The 16,037-nt window shown below is 37.0% G+C and overlaps 3 protein-coding genes across 19 annotated transcripts in view; 1 reads left to right on the forward strand and 2 right to left on the reverse strand.

Moving 5' to 3' along the window:
* Nucleotides 1–16,037, forward strand: part of caska (calcium/calmodulin-dependent serine protein kinase a) — a 201,020-nt gene that overhangs the window by 155,375 nt on the left and 29,608 nt on the right. For 9 of the 17 annotated variants that reach the window (XM_081368589.1, XM_081368594.1, XM_081368596.1 and 6 more), the window contains exons 6-11: nt 11,921–12,023; nt 12,513–12,688; nt 13,003–13,125; nt 13,463–13,546; nt 13,789–13,888; nt 15,519–15,640. In XM_081368589.1, coding sequence (XP_081224715.1) covers nt 11,921–12,023; nt 12,513–12,688; nt 13,003–13,125; nt 13,463–13,546; nt 13,789–13,888; nt 15,519–15,640 — 708 coding nt within the window. Of the gene's footprint in view, nt 1–11,920; nt 12,024–12,512; nt 12,692–13,002; nt 13,126–13,462; nt 13,547–13,788; nt 13,889–15,518; nt 15,641–16,037 lie in introns of all 17 variants that reach the window. The other 8 variants (XM_081368588.1, XM_081368585.1, XM_081368595.1 and 5 more) reach the window with 1 other exon arrangement.
* Nucleotides 371–4,410, reverse strand: LOC308692524 (cysteinyl leukotriene receptor 2). Its single transcript, XM_081368604.1, has 2 exons — nt 4,231–4,410; nt 371–2,053 (listed from the first exon to the last, which is right to left on the reverse strand). Exons 1-2 carry the CDS (start codon nt 4,293–4,295, stop codon nt 1,027–1,029), a joined length of 1,092 nt encoding a protein of 363 aa, XP_081224730.1. The 5' UTR covers nt 4,296–4,410; the 3' UTR covers nt 371–1,026.
* gpr34b (G protein-coupled receptor 34b) lies at nt 8,878–11,361 on the reverse strand. The gene has a single exon (XM_081367692.1). It carries the CDS (start codon nt 11,358–11,360, stop codon nt 10,281–10,283), a length of 1,080 nt encoding a protein of 359 aa, XP_081223818.1. The 5' UTR covers nt 11,361; the 3' UTR covers nt 8,878–10,280.

A 16,037-nucleotide genomic window follows, 5' to 3' on the forward strand; every position in this document is an offset into this window, starting at 1 on the left:
TCTTTTGCAAGGTTCCTCTCAAAGAGACACTTGCCTTTGATAGTAGAAATTCTGCTTGAATCTATAAATTCTGCTTTTTGTTATTTAATAATTGCTTTACGAAGTAGCTCATGAACTCCAATTCTTATAGAATTGTTAATTTGCATAACATGCAGGAATACAAGACATTTTGGTATCATCTGAACTTTTTCTCAACTCTAGTTGATATGTTTTTAACAGTCATATACTGTAGCTGCTGTGGTAGCATTTTTAGCCTAAGAGGAAGCTCTACCGAAACTGGCAAACTGTCAAGGATTTTTAATGGTCCCCTCACGACCCCTTGGGGTTGAGTAGACACATTGCAGTTGAAGGACTATTCAAAACCAGTGCTAAAATCTTTGATACTTAGATTTATTTATTTTATGGATGCATTTTGACCATACAAAATGTATATTGTGTGCCTACAATATTTAGTACTAAAAATGATTAAATACAAAAGCATATGCAAGCTATTAAAAAGGTAATTGTGCCTTTTTATCTCACAATTCAGACTTTTTTCAGACATCTCGCAATTGCAAGTTAAGTCAGAACTACGTGATATAAAGTCACAATTGTGTGTTATAAAGTCAGAATTGTAAGATATAAATTCTGATATAAGATAAGTTTAAGATATATTAGTCTTTTTTTCTTCAGAATTGTACTTTATTTCTCGCAATTGTGTTTATATCTCGCAGTTCTGACTTTATAACATGCAGAATATTAACACAATTTCAGCCCTACTGAATTAATAGTTTAGTTGCCATTGATACCAAGAAGGTTGCTCCACCATAGACAACAAGGACTGTTTTAGTATGTATACTGTGAAAAAAGCATGAGGAGGTACCACTGTACCATGTAAATTGGCTGCAAGTTTTGCTTCTGTCCATTAGTAATGGTTGTCATAACACTGCTCCCTGAGGTTAGCATGTTTCACAGTTTGCCGAATGCGTCAAACAGGAAATACAAAGTTGCAAACCAAATTCTTCACAACTGTGTTGGTTGGTGGCTTCATTCAGTTTCATTTTTCTTTGGTTCATGGCTTAATTCAGTTTCATTTTTCTGTGGTTCTTCAATGTTTTCGGTCACATGTATTGTATATATCTGAGGTGTCTCCATGCTCTTGGAGGCTTCAGGTTTGGGTTTGACCCTGGTGTTGCGATTTGCCCGACAGCAGCGCAAACGAAACACCAGCTGGAGGATGGGATGCAGACAACAGCTAAGAGCTGCAATGAAGATGGTGCTTGTTTTTATCCTGTACTTTGCCTGACAGTTTTCATTATCTGATGTTAATAAGATGATCCTTTGCACATGGTAGGGTAGGAAGCATAGGACAAACATTATGACTGAGGCCAGGATCTTTCTGCGAACCTTTAGAGTCCCTCCGGGTCCAAATCTAGCTCCCCTCACCTTCTGCAGATGGAAGACCAGCAGGCTATAGCTGACCAGCATCAAGCACAAAATGAAGAAGAATGTTGAAACACCGACGCTGTGGATAGTTTTGAATTGATCTCGATAGAGAATGTAACTGTTGACAACTTGGTCAAAGCAGGTCCCGTTGATTTGTAGACTCAGTTTAAGTCCCATGCTAGTGCCGACGACTGTGGTGATAACCGACCAGGTAGAAAAGCAGAGGATCCAACTAGACCAAGTACGTTTAAAGATCCGAAAGAAAGTGTAGCCTGGTTTTACCACCGTGGCATAGCGATTGATGCTGGTCCACAAAAGGAAGCTCATGTTGCAATAGAGGTTAATGTAGAAGCAAGAAAAATTTATCAGCTCTACTGCATTGCAGGCTGGAGTTCCAGATAGCCAATTGATGTTCTCTTTGTAGTAGGCTATCCTGAAAAAAAAACTGCAGCAAATCAGCAGGTCTGACACAATTATATTCAAAGTGAAGATGGCAGTGGGTGTCCTCTCTGATCTCCAAAGATCCACCAAGACTATTCCATTAGTTGGAAGGCCCAGGACAGCCAAAAAGAGATAGAGCCAAGGCAAGATGGTTTCATTGCTTTCTTCAGGATGTATCCAGCATGTGCTAAAGAAATAAAGAGAGGAAGAAAATGAAAACGGGGAACTCACAGCTTCTTATCTCTGGATGGAAATGAGCAACCCGGCTCAGTTATCCTTTTATTCAACATGTCAGACTGTGTGTGTGTATATATACATTAAAAATCATATTGATTCCAAACTTTTGATCGGTAGTATATTAAAGGGATAGTTCACTTTGAAATTAAATTTTGGTATGTTTTAGCTTACCTCAAGGACATCCAAGATGTAGGTGTCTTTTTTTCCGCAGTAGTTTCAATTTTGATATTTTTAGGTCAAACCGTTCTTGTCAGTCAGTCATATCATGCAGGTCTATGGTCACGCCCTCAAAGAGCATGTACAGAGTCTACAAAATTGAAACTACTGAGGAAAGAAAGACACCTACATCTTGGATGCCCTTGAGGTAAGCTAAAACATACCAAAATTTAATTTCAAAGTGAACTATCCCTTTAAATATATATATATGGGATATTCTATGGCTAGCTGTGTATTAAAGGAGACATATCATGCTTTTAAATTGTTCCTTTTTACATATTAATCATACATTTGTAGTCTATATAAAGCGGAACTGCAATGCTTGGGTCTGAATTCCTCATTATTATAGCTCCACAGGCCCCTTTTCTACCCCTTTTCTGATGTGCGTCTGAGAGCAACTCGTTTTGGTGCGGTCTCTTTAAATACAATTGAGACACTTCATACCCCGCCCCCTCTCAGGTTGCAGAGGTTCAACTCCACCCCGTTCGGCCATTTTTGTAGTCTGATAGCAGAGATAGGATTATCTAGCGGCACAGAAACTTTTTATTCACACATTATTAACAAAATGTCAACAACGGAGCCAGAGTCGGAGCCGGAGCGAGATTAAAATGAAGACGACGAACCTGCAGAACAATGTCTTCATATGGATGTATCGCAATGGTGTGTTACTGTATTTATACATGAAACTTTGGTCTTCCGACCTTTTACCACCGTGTCGATTTATTTTGATTAATATGTGCGAGGGAGAGAGAGCAAGACAGCGTCTAGTTTGGAGATGGTGAAGTCTTGTTTACACTTTCGCCGGGCTCCGAGAGAGAGAGTGCGAGCGCGCGCGCGCGACCGGGTCTCTCTCTCTGCTCGTTCTTTCAGTCAAACATGCGCCACAACCGCGGCAGTTCATCTACATTAGACGGTGTAATGAAGTGTGTGGGTTACTACATCCAACAACCGAACATTTTAACTTACCCTCTCGTAACTTCTGCATCCTTTAGCTTGGACTACAAAATTGCAGTGAGTAATAATAATGGCGGATTGCTCGAAGTGTTGGGCCGGAAGTCAATGTCCTAATTTGGCAGTTCCGCTGCAAATACTGTGACGTGATAGTTCAAAAAACGTCATAGATTGGAACAGGTTGAAAAATATGACCAAAACAGAATATAAAGATATCAACGAGGCACCTGAAGAGAATAATTTAATCTTTTCTGTACTTCTAAACACTCCAAATATACAACAAAATGCATTTAAGGGCTAAAAAAGTGCATTTAGCATGATATGTCCCCTTTAAATGATTTTAGTAAAGAACCACCCGATGCTAAGTGCATTCAAATTGTTGAATGCACAGCTATCTATGGATTATCCCACTTATACCACTGACAACTTAAAGCTGTTATTGATATTTGCAGTGCAGTATTTGATAGGAAGGAACAAAATGACGGTTATTTTCATCAGTTACCGATAATATAGTACCAAATATAAATATATACACACTCACACACAAACTAAGAATGTCTACTATATATAGACGTATTTTTCCATGTATACATTCATAGTCTCTTCATCACAAAACCCAGCAGCGATTTGTTAAAAACTAAAGTGAGAGACTATGCACTCAATTAACTAATGCGTTTTCAACTCCTAAATGTTTTTCCATTGGCTCCCTAATACTAGAGTCTTGCACTAAAATAATCTTGTGGCCAGTTGGTTAAAAGGATTGAAAAAAAAAGCTTAGTTCTAAGAAAAGGTCTAAAAGCCCTTGATACTCCATTATCAATGCAAGAAATTTCAGGCATTTCAAATTTGACCAACTAACCTACAAACCCAAAACAGACATGCGCTGAAGAAATAAAAATAGATTATTATTGTTCAGACTGGAGTTTTAACCTCTCCATTGAGTTACAGTATATACAGTACCTTTGATTGTTGTCTGAATCATTGACTCCTGAGGGATAGATTGCTATGCCACTTTGCACAGACATGATGCTTATCTCTTCGCATTTCGTTGTCCGATACTCAAGTTCGTAATGTTTTACTCGTAGAATCTTGTGCAAGTGTAAGCTGTTTGTGGGTGTGCTCTTCTAATGTGCTTCACATATAGGAACTCTAGCTTCTCTTCTGACCACATCCTGGAAGCAGATCATCTGTGGCACAGTTTGCACCTTAAGTCAAGTTTTTTTCCTATTCATCTGTGATATAGCATCATTTTAACCATATAATTAAGGCAAGGCAAGGCAAGGCAAGTTTATTTATATAGCACATTTCATACACAATGGCAATTCAAAGTGCTTTACATAAAAGAAATTAAAATAATAAAAAGAAATAAGAATAATTAAAACAGTTAGGAAAAATAAAAAAATAAAATACAGTACAGTACAAACAGTCGGACGAACATTGGCACAGTGCTCATTCAGTAAATGCATAGCTAAACAGAAGTGTTTTGAGTCTAGATTTGAATGTGACTATTGTAGGAGCACGTCTGATCTCCTCTGGAAGCTGGTTCCAGCTGCGGCTGGCATAATAGCTAAAAGCAGATTCACCATGCTTTGAGTGAACCCTTGGTATTTCTAGCTGATATGATCCTAGTGATCTGAGTGATCTGTTGGGTTTATATTCAGTGAGCATATCTGCAATGTATTGAGGTCCTAGGCCATTGAATGATTTATATACCAGCAATAATACTTTAAAATCAATCCTAAATCTAACTGGGAGCCAGTGTAAAGACCTGAGGACTGGTGTGATATGTTCATATTTTCTAGTTCTGCTCAGAATCCTGGCGGCAGCGTTCTGTATGAGCTGCAACTGTCTTATGGTCTTTTTGGGAAGGCCAGTGAGGAGTCCATTACAATAATCCACCCTGCTGGTGATGAAAGCATGCACAAGTTTCTCTAAGTCTTGTCTGGAAACAAAGCATCTAATTCTTGCAATATTTTTCAGATGATAGTATGCTGATTTAGTTATTGCTTTGACATGACTACTGAAACTAAGGTCTGACTCTAGTGTCACACCAAGATTCCTGACTTGATTTTTAGTTGTTTGACCCCTAGAGTGAAGGTATGCATTCACCTTGAGAACTTCATCTTTGTTTCCAAATGCAATGACTTAAGTTTTGTCTATGTTTAACTGAAGAAAGTTTTGACACATCCAACTTTTGACTTCATCAATCATTGGCACAGGGAGTCAATGGGGCTGTAATCGTTAGGCGATAGGGCTAAGTAGAGCTGTGTTTATTAATATTAATAAATAAATGTAATAAGACCATGTGACAAACTATCAATCTTTTTGTGCAAGCATTTAATTTTTTTTCTGTTCACAGGGCATAACCCCTTTGTAGTGACATATAAGACACCTTTTTGAGAAGTCCTTCCCTCCCTTCCTTATTGTGCTTTTCTCAGTGTTTTAACACTAGGGGGCACCCAAAGATCTGTTCTACTCTTTCTGCATGTTAAACCCCTGGTGCATTTCTCATGATATGGTCTAAAATATAGCATATGACATTGTATCAGTTTAATTTTTATATATATATATATATATATATATATATATATACACACACACACACACACACACACACACACACACACACACACACACACACACACACACACACACACACACACACACACACACACACACACATAAAAAAACACATCTGCATTGTTTATCCTTTTAATCCTTCATTAAAAAAATTCTAGAGCCCACTGCTTAGACCAGGGGTCTCCGACCTTTTTTCATTTGAGAGCTACTTTTTAAAAATGAAAGTGGCAGAGAGCTACTCATGTAGTACAATACTTAAATCTCTTAAATAATGTCTCATAACTCTCATATTAACAAATATCCAAACTGTTTTAGACCTAAAATAGTTTTTGTAGGCCTATATATGTCACCCTTAAATGTCAGAGAAAAGAACAGAATCAGAGATAAAAAAAATATAGAAAATTGTACTTTGCATATTATACTGTAAAAACACATAATTATAGTTGATTTCATTGTGCATGATATCTAGAGATGAAATGGCATGAAAATTTCATTTCATGATTATAGTGAACAAAATGATCACGGTTATCAGAATCCTGCTTAAAAAGTACTGATACTACACAATAAAATCAATTCACCAAGTTTTATGTCGAAAACCAACAAATAACAAATAAACTTAGCATCAATATGCACTTTTTGTTTACATAAACATTAAAATAATAACATTAAAAATGATGGCCAGATTTTAAAGGAGTGCCTTGCAACATGTTATCTACCAACATGTACAAGTTCAAATAAAGTGTTGACAAAAAAGGTTTTATAAAAAGATAAACCTCGCATATTTCAGCCTTTAAATCATTTTTATAAAAAGAATGAGTCAAAAAAGATAAATTACTGACATTTACACTGCACTTTAGCTTATCTTTTATTATTAATAGTAAAATTTGCTCCGATTTTCCCGTGCCGTCTGTTGTTGCTATGCAACCATGCACTGCGCTCTCCACAACGACAAAGAAGTTTTAATAGCTAATGGATTTCCGCCACCGAGAAACGCTTGCTGTTGCTCTGCTACAAGATTTATTTACGGAGAAGAAAAAAACACCCGTAGTTTGGGTGCACCCCCATCCTTCATGTTGACTCGCTGCGCCTGGAAAAAATTAGCGCGTCGCTTCAATTATTTGAAATAACGAACTTGAGCGCGCAAAAGACGCGATATGTGAACGGCCCTTGGCGAGCTACCTCCAATCAGGCCACGAGCTACTGGTAGCTCGCGAGCGACATGTTGGAGACCCCTGGCTTATCTTAAAACATATCTTAAAAGCCTTGCAATTATAAAACATAACATAACACCATTAAATTAAATAATCTAAATAATTTAATTATATGCTATATATTTTATTTGTTATACTAATATTGAAGCAGTGCAAACACAATTACAATAATGGATTAAATGGATTAATATTACCTAACACTTTACAATAAGGTTCAGTTTGTAAACCTTAATTGATGCATTAGGTATAATTAACTAAAATTATTACACGGCTCTGTGGAATACTTGATTCTGATTGGTCAATCGCGCCATCCAGCAGTATGTTATTCCTCAATAACAACCGCTGAAAACAAATAACACAGGCTCATCCGGGTTACGGAAGTCAGCAGCGCTATACACTTGCTAGGATAAACATTTCTTCATGGAAATTTTGCGTTTGGTGAGCTAATAAAATATAAAAATTCAGTCAAATCAATATTTTATGCAGTTGTTTAATTATGTCTTCCAGTATCGTGGACTCGCTCTGGTTTCATACAAACGCAGCTGCTGCCATTTTGCGTCTATTGTTTTGTACACTGTTGGATAAGATAAAACAAACAGGTACAATTTTAAAACAGTTTTATCTTATATCAATTTCTCTTATCCCCATAATTATATATGTGGCAAAGTGCTGTTTAATAAGTGGTATGACTGTAACGTCTAGTTTGACCTTGCCGCGCTGCAACTGCTCTCTCCGCGGAAGCTTTCGTTTAAAGACCTTCTAAAATATTTCGACTCGGATCAATATTTTGTCTAATTATTTACTTATGTGGCAAGTAGCCATGTAATAAATGGGATAATGTACATCCAGCTGGTTGTTATCTCAGAATAAACCCAGACAGGGTGATCAGGACCCCGACGCGAAGCGGGGTGTACATTATCCCTTACATAAACAATGCTTGTACATCATTCATTAATCTTAGCTTAATGATAATTTTTATACTAATTAGGGCTGCAAGCGCTACTTTTTTTATCTAATTAATTACATGATGTGCCGTTTAATTAATCTAATTAATTGCATTTCAAATTTGGCTGAGAAATAACCCCCAAAAGAAGTCTAAACCTGGAATGGGATTTTTCTCCTTTTTTGTAACTGACTATATGCACATGTCAATGTTTTGCTGTATGTATCTATCTATATTGATATTTCAAATTGTATCTTGATATGGAAAGTGGTGAAATATAGAGAGTGTAAAATTATTCAACATCTGAGACTGCACATATTTATTTGAGCATGAAATGAAATTAAATCTTTTTCACAATGTAACCTTTTTCTGTAACTTGTCTTATATAAAGTAACCTCTTGCTATATTAATATTTTAAACTTTCCTGATGTGGGAATTGGTTAAATATTGAAAATGTGACTTGTATTATCTAAAGTAACCTGTTGTTATTGCTCTCTGTCAGGTGATACCTGTGCAGATGAGCACCTGTGCTTCTAGGTCATGTGACCACATGCAGATATACAGCATGCATTTGCCATTTTGAATTTGCCCTGAAGAAGGCCACTGAGGCCGAAACATGTTGGCATGTTTTTAATGGATAGCCAAGTTTCAATAAAGGCTTTTTAAACTTATATTCCTTGTGAGTGCCTCAGAACTACTGTTTATTTGGGAAACATTTTGGATCTCCAAGCTGAAGAGCACCAGAGGAATACACCTCTCAATACCCAAGTAGCACTCCTAGTAACTTGTTTGTGTACCCCCAAAAGATCATTTGAAGTCATTATTGTGTTAAATCAGAAAAAGCATCAAATAAACATTACAAAAGGTAGCTTTAGAAACATATGTTTTATTTGATTTAACTTAGAGATAAGTACACATAAACCTTTAGACTAAAATGGCCATGATTTTTTCAGAAGCTGCATATGTATTGGTATTAAGATATATTACAGACCAAAGCAGTTTGATTACCAACATTCTTCAGAATATCTTCATTTATGTTCCGCAAAAGAAAGAAAATCATACAGTTTTGAAATGATGCTAGGGTGGGTAAATGTAAATAAACAGAATTCAATTTTTTGGGCAAACTGTCCCCAAAACATGAAATTCAATTTTTTTTTCATGAAGTGAAACTCTAAATTAGAAAGTAAAACTGCCAGTAGGTGGTGGTAAATGTCTAAATAAGTAAGTCATTGAGTCATTGATTCATTCATTCGATTCGTCTAAACGGCTGATTCATTCAGGAATGATGTAAAATGGCTCTCGTTATGAAGGGGCTATTGAATCTGCTTCACCCGATTGATTCGCTCAAAACACATTGTTCGGAGATGCACAACAGTTCTGCTCTGGCTTTATAGGTAATATTTTCATTGCCAAAATTGAGCAAAAACAAACAATATTGTGTCTAAAATATCACACAATATTAACTTATTTTTTGAACTGTTGAATAAAATCAATATCACATTTGCACTAGTGCTAGTCGGGACAAAAACAGCACTTGTGTGATATTGCTCTCGTCATTGATACTGCTTAACGGTTACCTATTGGCTTATCATATGATTTAAATATGAGACAAAATCTCATACGGGGGCATTTTTGCCCTGAAACCTTGAATTTTAAGGCCATTCTAACGACTTCCTGTAGGCTACATATTATAGTGAGTTGTTGATCTGCTTTGTTCGTCACCAATCAACTGTTTAAAATGTAAGATGACCTACGTAGGTCTGGGGTGGGGCGGGTGAGTTAAATGCGCTAATCATTTCATTCACGTAGCCTAATTATTTTATAACTAATTCAATTAACATGTTAAATCGACAGCCCTAGTACTAATACATTTGTAACACTTCAAGCTACATAAATTAAAATGAATTCATATATATAAAAAATTAATTAACAATAAACAATAGTTCACTTAAAAAAGTATTTTCAATTTAGTAATTCAATTTTATTTATTTATTTAACTAACCTAGATTAATATATGCTTTAAAATGTTTCATACATGCTTTAACAATGTTCATTGTTAGTTCATGATGCAATAAACAATTTTAAAGTATTGAACCTTGTTGTAAAGTGTAACTATTTTTTGTTTGATCTTTTTTGTAAAATACATTATTTAATTTTTTTTATAAAAGTAGTGTTTTTGATGGTTAACAAAAGGAAACTCACACTGTTCACAACATAGAACTGTTTCCTTTAACTTTGCTGTGCCTTTGGACATGGTTCATATGTTTAATGAACTCTCATTGCACCTCATGCTTCTGGGCATCTGTCATAGGCACAACTACACTGATTTTTGGCTGTTCTTGAGGAGTGTCACTAGAACTCATCAGTCCTCCGGTGATTTGCTGACAGAAGCAATTACAGATTATTTTCAGCATCATTTTGCGAATAGAACTACAAAACAAAAAGTACATGACTGGATCCAGACAGCTATTAAGTGCAGATAGTAGTAGAACTACTTCATTGGTTTTATCCAACACATTTATCCTGTCGCAAGATGTGCCAGTATCCATCTGTGACATAATATAGAAAATCCTCACTGAGTGGTAGGGCACAAAACATATTGTGAAGAGGAAGAGCACGAAGAAGGATTTCCATGCTGTTTTGTTATACTTGACTGCGTTTGGGAAATCTGGGTTCTTTCTGGAGGCTGTAAGGAGCTTCATTCCGATCCTTCCATAGGAGATTACCAACGCACCATAGACCACCCAAAATATACCCACGACGGCAAAGTTCAAATAGGCTTTCCATTTGGATTTTTCCAGTTTTTTATATTGGAAGCACTGTTGGGGTTCATCATGATCTGGAGTCTGGACAATAAATGGCATAACTACAGCAAGTGATGCAATCCAGATGACACAGCAGAGAAGTACACTCCACCGGCTCTGCAGAAACACCCGCCTACAGGATGCCCTCTGGAACTTCAAGTAACGGTCTACACTTATGAAGCCCAGTAAGACTATACTAATGTACATGTTCATGTAAAAGATGTTACCCACTATCCTGCACAGTAATGACGGCAGCACCCACCGGTCATGGTTGGAATGGTACACCACTCGGAAAGGCAGGCATATCACAAGAAGTAAGTCAGCCAGAGCCAAGTTAATGAGAAAAATGCGAACAGAGTTTTTCTTTGGATGTACTCGCAGAAACACCCAAAGAGCTAGCAGGTTTCCAGCCAACCCGAACAGGAAGAAGAGTGCGTACAAAATAGCCAGCGGAACCTGCAAGCTGGTGTTGTCCATCTGGCAGTCTTGCTGGTGAATTTTTGACATGCTGGTCGGTGATGCTTTGGGGAAGTTTTGAAGATTGTTGCTCATCTTTGCATGTGCATCATCAAATCTTAGAAAGACAAACAGATGTCATTATAATACTAATTATAATAGTTTGCATTGAACTAAATGTCTGATGTGTACTAGGTAATTGGAGAGTAACTTGCCTTGTTAATTTTGTCCATCAGAAAACTTGTTGAGTTTCATGTTGAATGTCTCTGTCTAATCTCTCTTCAGAACTGTATTTGCAAACTTCCTCGGTTAACTTGCCGCAAAGCACAGCCGTGCACCAATCAGTATTAATACTTTAAAGGGGGAAGAGCTTGTCTCATAACCACATTTCAACTCCACCTCAGTTCTCGTGACCTCCAGATCAGATATATTAGGCCTGCTGATCAATGTTGAAATGATATTTAATCAATTTAAAATATTTAATTGTGATTATATTGTCTTATTTTTTACATTGTTTTACTAATGGGTGAAATTACACTTGTTGAGATTTGATGAAAATACAAAATACACTTCCCTTGACTTTCAATGTCAATTCCAGTGTGGCTTGTACAACAGAGTAACTATCTTTTCTGTCTTTTCTTTCTTTTTCACTGCAGCCTCATTGTGTGTTGCTGGCATCGAAGGAGAACTCTGCTCCAGTGAAACTGGGTGGCTTCGGTGTGGCTATACAGTTGGGAGAGTCCGGATTAGTGGCTGGAGGTACTTGGAAAAACCCTGTTTAAACTTGTAACATACAGCACATGGACATTTCCTGTGTACTCTACCTGCACTGCAAATTAGAGGCGTCAGTGACGCTTCTGGTCAACATTTTTCATATGTAAAAGTATGTAATTGAAGTTAAATGAAACACAAACTACACAAAGAAATAACATCCTATTTTCATTATATTGTCTTGAAGAACTGAAACTCAGAATCAGAATTTTAATATATTAGTTCCTTATTTTATCATGCAAAGCCATTTAGGACATAATAACTCTTATTCAGTGTCACTTCATACATTGGATCTTACATTTCGAATCATTCAAGCAATGATTTTATCCTGATCCATGAGCTCTTTGTCACTACTGTTGTTTGTGAGTGACAGTGTATGCATGATTGTGCTGCTTAAATGTTTAAATCTTGTATCAGCGACAGCTCTTTTGCATGTATTTGAATGGATGCTCACATGTGACGTTGTCCGTGCCGCAGGCCGGGTGGGCACTCCGCACTTCATGGCTCCTGAGGTGGTGAAAAGAGAACCCTATGGGAAACCTGTGGATGTTTGGGGCTGTGGTGTCATTCTCTTCATCCTGCTGAGTGGCTGCCTGCCCTTCTATGGCACCAAAGAACGCCTGTTTGAAGCAATCATTAAAGGAAAATACAAGGTAGTAGTTTAATAGCATAGTCCGTCAAGACATGCTGGAAATATCTTTAAGGCCTTCAAAAGGGGCTGATGTCAGGCTAATTAAAGCGGCAACATATACTGATTTGTTTAAGGGCTTAGATTATGAGGTAAGAAACCTGAAGTCAGTTACTTTTTACACATAAATCACTGTAGTCCATTAGTATCAAGTGTCATTATTGCCCGTGGAAATGTTGGCAGATTCTGAGCATTGATTCTGGCACCATCACCATTTTGGTGGAAAAGTTGTATCAGAGGAACTGGGTTTGTCCATTTATGTATGCGTGTGCTTTGCAGATGAACCCACGGCAGTGGGGCCACATCTCAGAGAGTGCCAAAGACCTGGTGCGTCGTATGCTGATGCTGGACCCTGCCGAGAGGATCACAGTGTATGAAGCTCTCAACCACCCCTGGCTCAAGGTATCAACATAACTCAAGAAATATCTGCTTACTGATCTTACAGAGTTTTATGGTTGTTGTTGTTGTTGTTGTTGTTGTTGTTGTTGTTGTTGTTGTTGTTGCTATTGTTTTTTTAATTAATAATACTATTAAAACCATTCAAACTGTATGCGTTATATACACTAATTATATATTATTTTTCAGCATTGTTTTCTTAATATGCTTTATTATATGTTTTGTTTTTTTGTATTTGTGTTCATGTAGATTTTACACGTTTCTGCAATAATTTATGGACTTAAGTTGCCCTTCTTTAATGAGATGAATAAGCACCATTTGAAGTGTGTGTGTTTCCTGTTAGGAGAGAGACCGCTATGCCTACAAAATCCACCTTCTTGAAACAGTCGAGCAGCTGAGAAAGTTCAATGCCAGGAGGAAGCTAAAAGTGAGTTATTGACACTTTAGAGTCTGCGTATTGTTTAGCAACTGCTCTTGTGCATGATTCATGTGCATGTTCTTCAGTGTAATATAAAGACCACAATTAAATAAGTAGGGCAGCCACATTGGACTATATGCATTGCACTGTTAAAGTAAAAAGGATGGAAATACATGTTTAGAGGGGAATGTCAGCTAAATTCAGTTGTTGCCAAATATGCAGAGTTAATCAATATCTGTACGGCTTCACAGGGTGCAGTGCTCGCCGCAGTCTCAAGTCACAAGTTCAACTCTTTCTATGGTGACCCACCTGAAGAACTGCCTGACTTCTCTGAGGACCCTACATCATCAGGTACTACAGCAACCAGCAGAGATGCAACATGAGCTCCCACTCACTTCCTGAACTGATGTTTTTTTGTGCTGAATTAACGGTCTTGTAGTCTCTTATCACAGTGTTTTGGTTACTTTGATGTTATCTGCAGACAGAGAGAAAGAAATTAAGCTTATTGGTAACTTGCTAAGAAAAGCATCATGGTCCTTATTGCGCACAATTTAGGGATTTGAACCAATCTCTAAGTCTCAGTAAGCTATCCCGCTACAGGCATGAAATATTCCTCAAATCACATTGCCGGTTGAGAGGAGGTGAATCCTATACATACAAAAATCTCATAGAGTTACGTTGAGGGAGTTGAGGGATAAAAATGTCATGAAGATTTAGGGTGGCCTCTTTTGACTTGAGCCATTAAACAAATAGCTCTAGAAACTGCTTAGCAACACCCTAACAACCACCCACAATACCCTATCATTAAGCCAGTGAGTTTTGCATAGGCAAGCACCACTAAAATTTTTTTTTATTTTCACAGAAACAGTGTTGTTTAAATATCTTACAGACCTGACCACAAATAATTTGGTTCACAGCCTAATTCATGTTTCCTGTTTATTTATCGTGCCAATTGTGGTTACATGCTTTTTACACTTAACACAGAATTTAAAGGGTTAGTTCACCCAAAAATTCTGTCATTAATTACTCAACCTCATGTCATTCCAAATCAAATACTTTTGTTCATATTCAGAACACAAATTAAGATATTTTTAATAAAGTCTGAGCGATTTCTGTCCGTACTAGACAGCTACGCAACTACCACTTTGACACTTCAAAAAGTTGATAAAGAGATCGTAAAACTAATCCACATGAATTGAGTAGTCCAAATTTTCCAAAGACACGATCAGTTTCCTACGCTCAACAGATTGAATTTAGGCTTTTATTCACATATAAACATTCATCAACACACATCCGTTATGATCAATGGAAGCTCAGGCATGTTTGCTTGATGTGCGAGAACCAATGAGGTTCATTCTCGTGTGTTAAACAACACATTTGAGCTTCCACAAGAACCGATGTGGTTCATTCTTGTGCGTAAAGCAGGTTCAGTTGAGCTTCTGTTTATGTTCGCTGATCAATGTTTATATGTGAATAAAAGCTTGAATTCAATCTGTTCATCATATAAAGCGATTGTCTCTTTAGAAAATTTGGACTAAATTCATTTGGATTTGTTTTATGATCACTTTATGAACTTTTTGAAGTGTCAAAGTGGTAGTTGCGTAGTTGTCAATGGAGAGATTTTATTAAGATATTATTAAAAATATCTTAATTTGTGTTCTGGACATATCCCCTAAGATATACTGGTAATTTCATTTGAATGTGCATTTGTAAGTAGTTATTCACAAACTGATTGTTTTATGTGCGCACTTAAGAGTGTGGGTGAATCCTATCTCTAATCACATGACAATTCATCTCTGTATTGTTGAAGTAATATTTGTTGCTTGTTTCTATGCTGGCCACCCTGCAGGACTACTAGCTGCAGAAAGTAGGTGTCACTGTCTGTCCCTTTACGAAGTCTTGATTCTTTCAAATCAAGTTACTTTTCCTTTGTATCTGAAGGTCATGGTGTTTGCTCGCTTGTGTTTGTGTGCATGTAAAGGGGCTGTGTCACAAGTGCTGGACAGTTTGGAGGAGATCCATGCACTGACAGACTGCAGTGAGAAAGACCTGGACTTTCTACACAGCGTCTTCCAGGACCATCACCTCCACACGTTGCTTGATGTAAGAGACTGTACTATACAGGCAAATATACATATACACACCCCATACAATTTTAAAACGTTAAAGTAAATGTCACATTAGGATTTTCTTCTTTCTTGCTTGCTTTTGATGAGAACCTAGTCTCGGCCTCGGATCAATCACAGACCTTCTGATGCATATTGCACATAAAAATGGCTAGAGTTCCCTGAGATTGCAGTTCCAGTCTGATTAACTGGCTTTGTGCAATTTCGGGGGATCTCAGGGTGCTAGATTTTTAGCTAGATTATTATTTTTAAAACATTTATTTTACCTTTGCCTTCATCTAATGTTCAATTCAATGAACACAGTAAATCATTTTATAACACTGTTAAGTGTGAATCTCAAAATGATTATCCATTTTTCATACTGTATAATATAA

This window comes from Scardinius erythrophthalmus (assembly GCF_964197995.2).
Source record: "Scardinius erythrophthalmus genome assembly, chromosome: 6".
Lineage (NCBI taxonomy): Eukaryota > Metazoa > Chordata > Actinopteri > Cypriniformes > Leuciscidae > Scardinius > Scardinius erythrophthalmus.

Coding starts and splice junctions, on each gene's coding strand:
- gpr34b (XM_081367692.1), bottom strand. CDS start 11,360: ATGAGCAACAATCTTCAAAACTTCCCCAAAGCATCACCGACCAGCATG.
- LOC308692524 (XM_081368604.1), bottom strand. CDS start 4,295: ATGTCTGTGCAAAGTGGCATAGCAATCTATCCCTCAGGAGTCAATGAT. Junction 2,054..4,230: donor GATTCAGACAACAATCAAAG/GTACTGTATATA, acceptor TTATTTCTTTAG/CACATGCTGGATACATCCTG.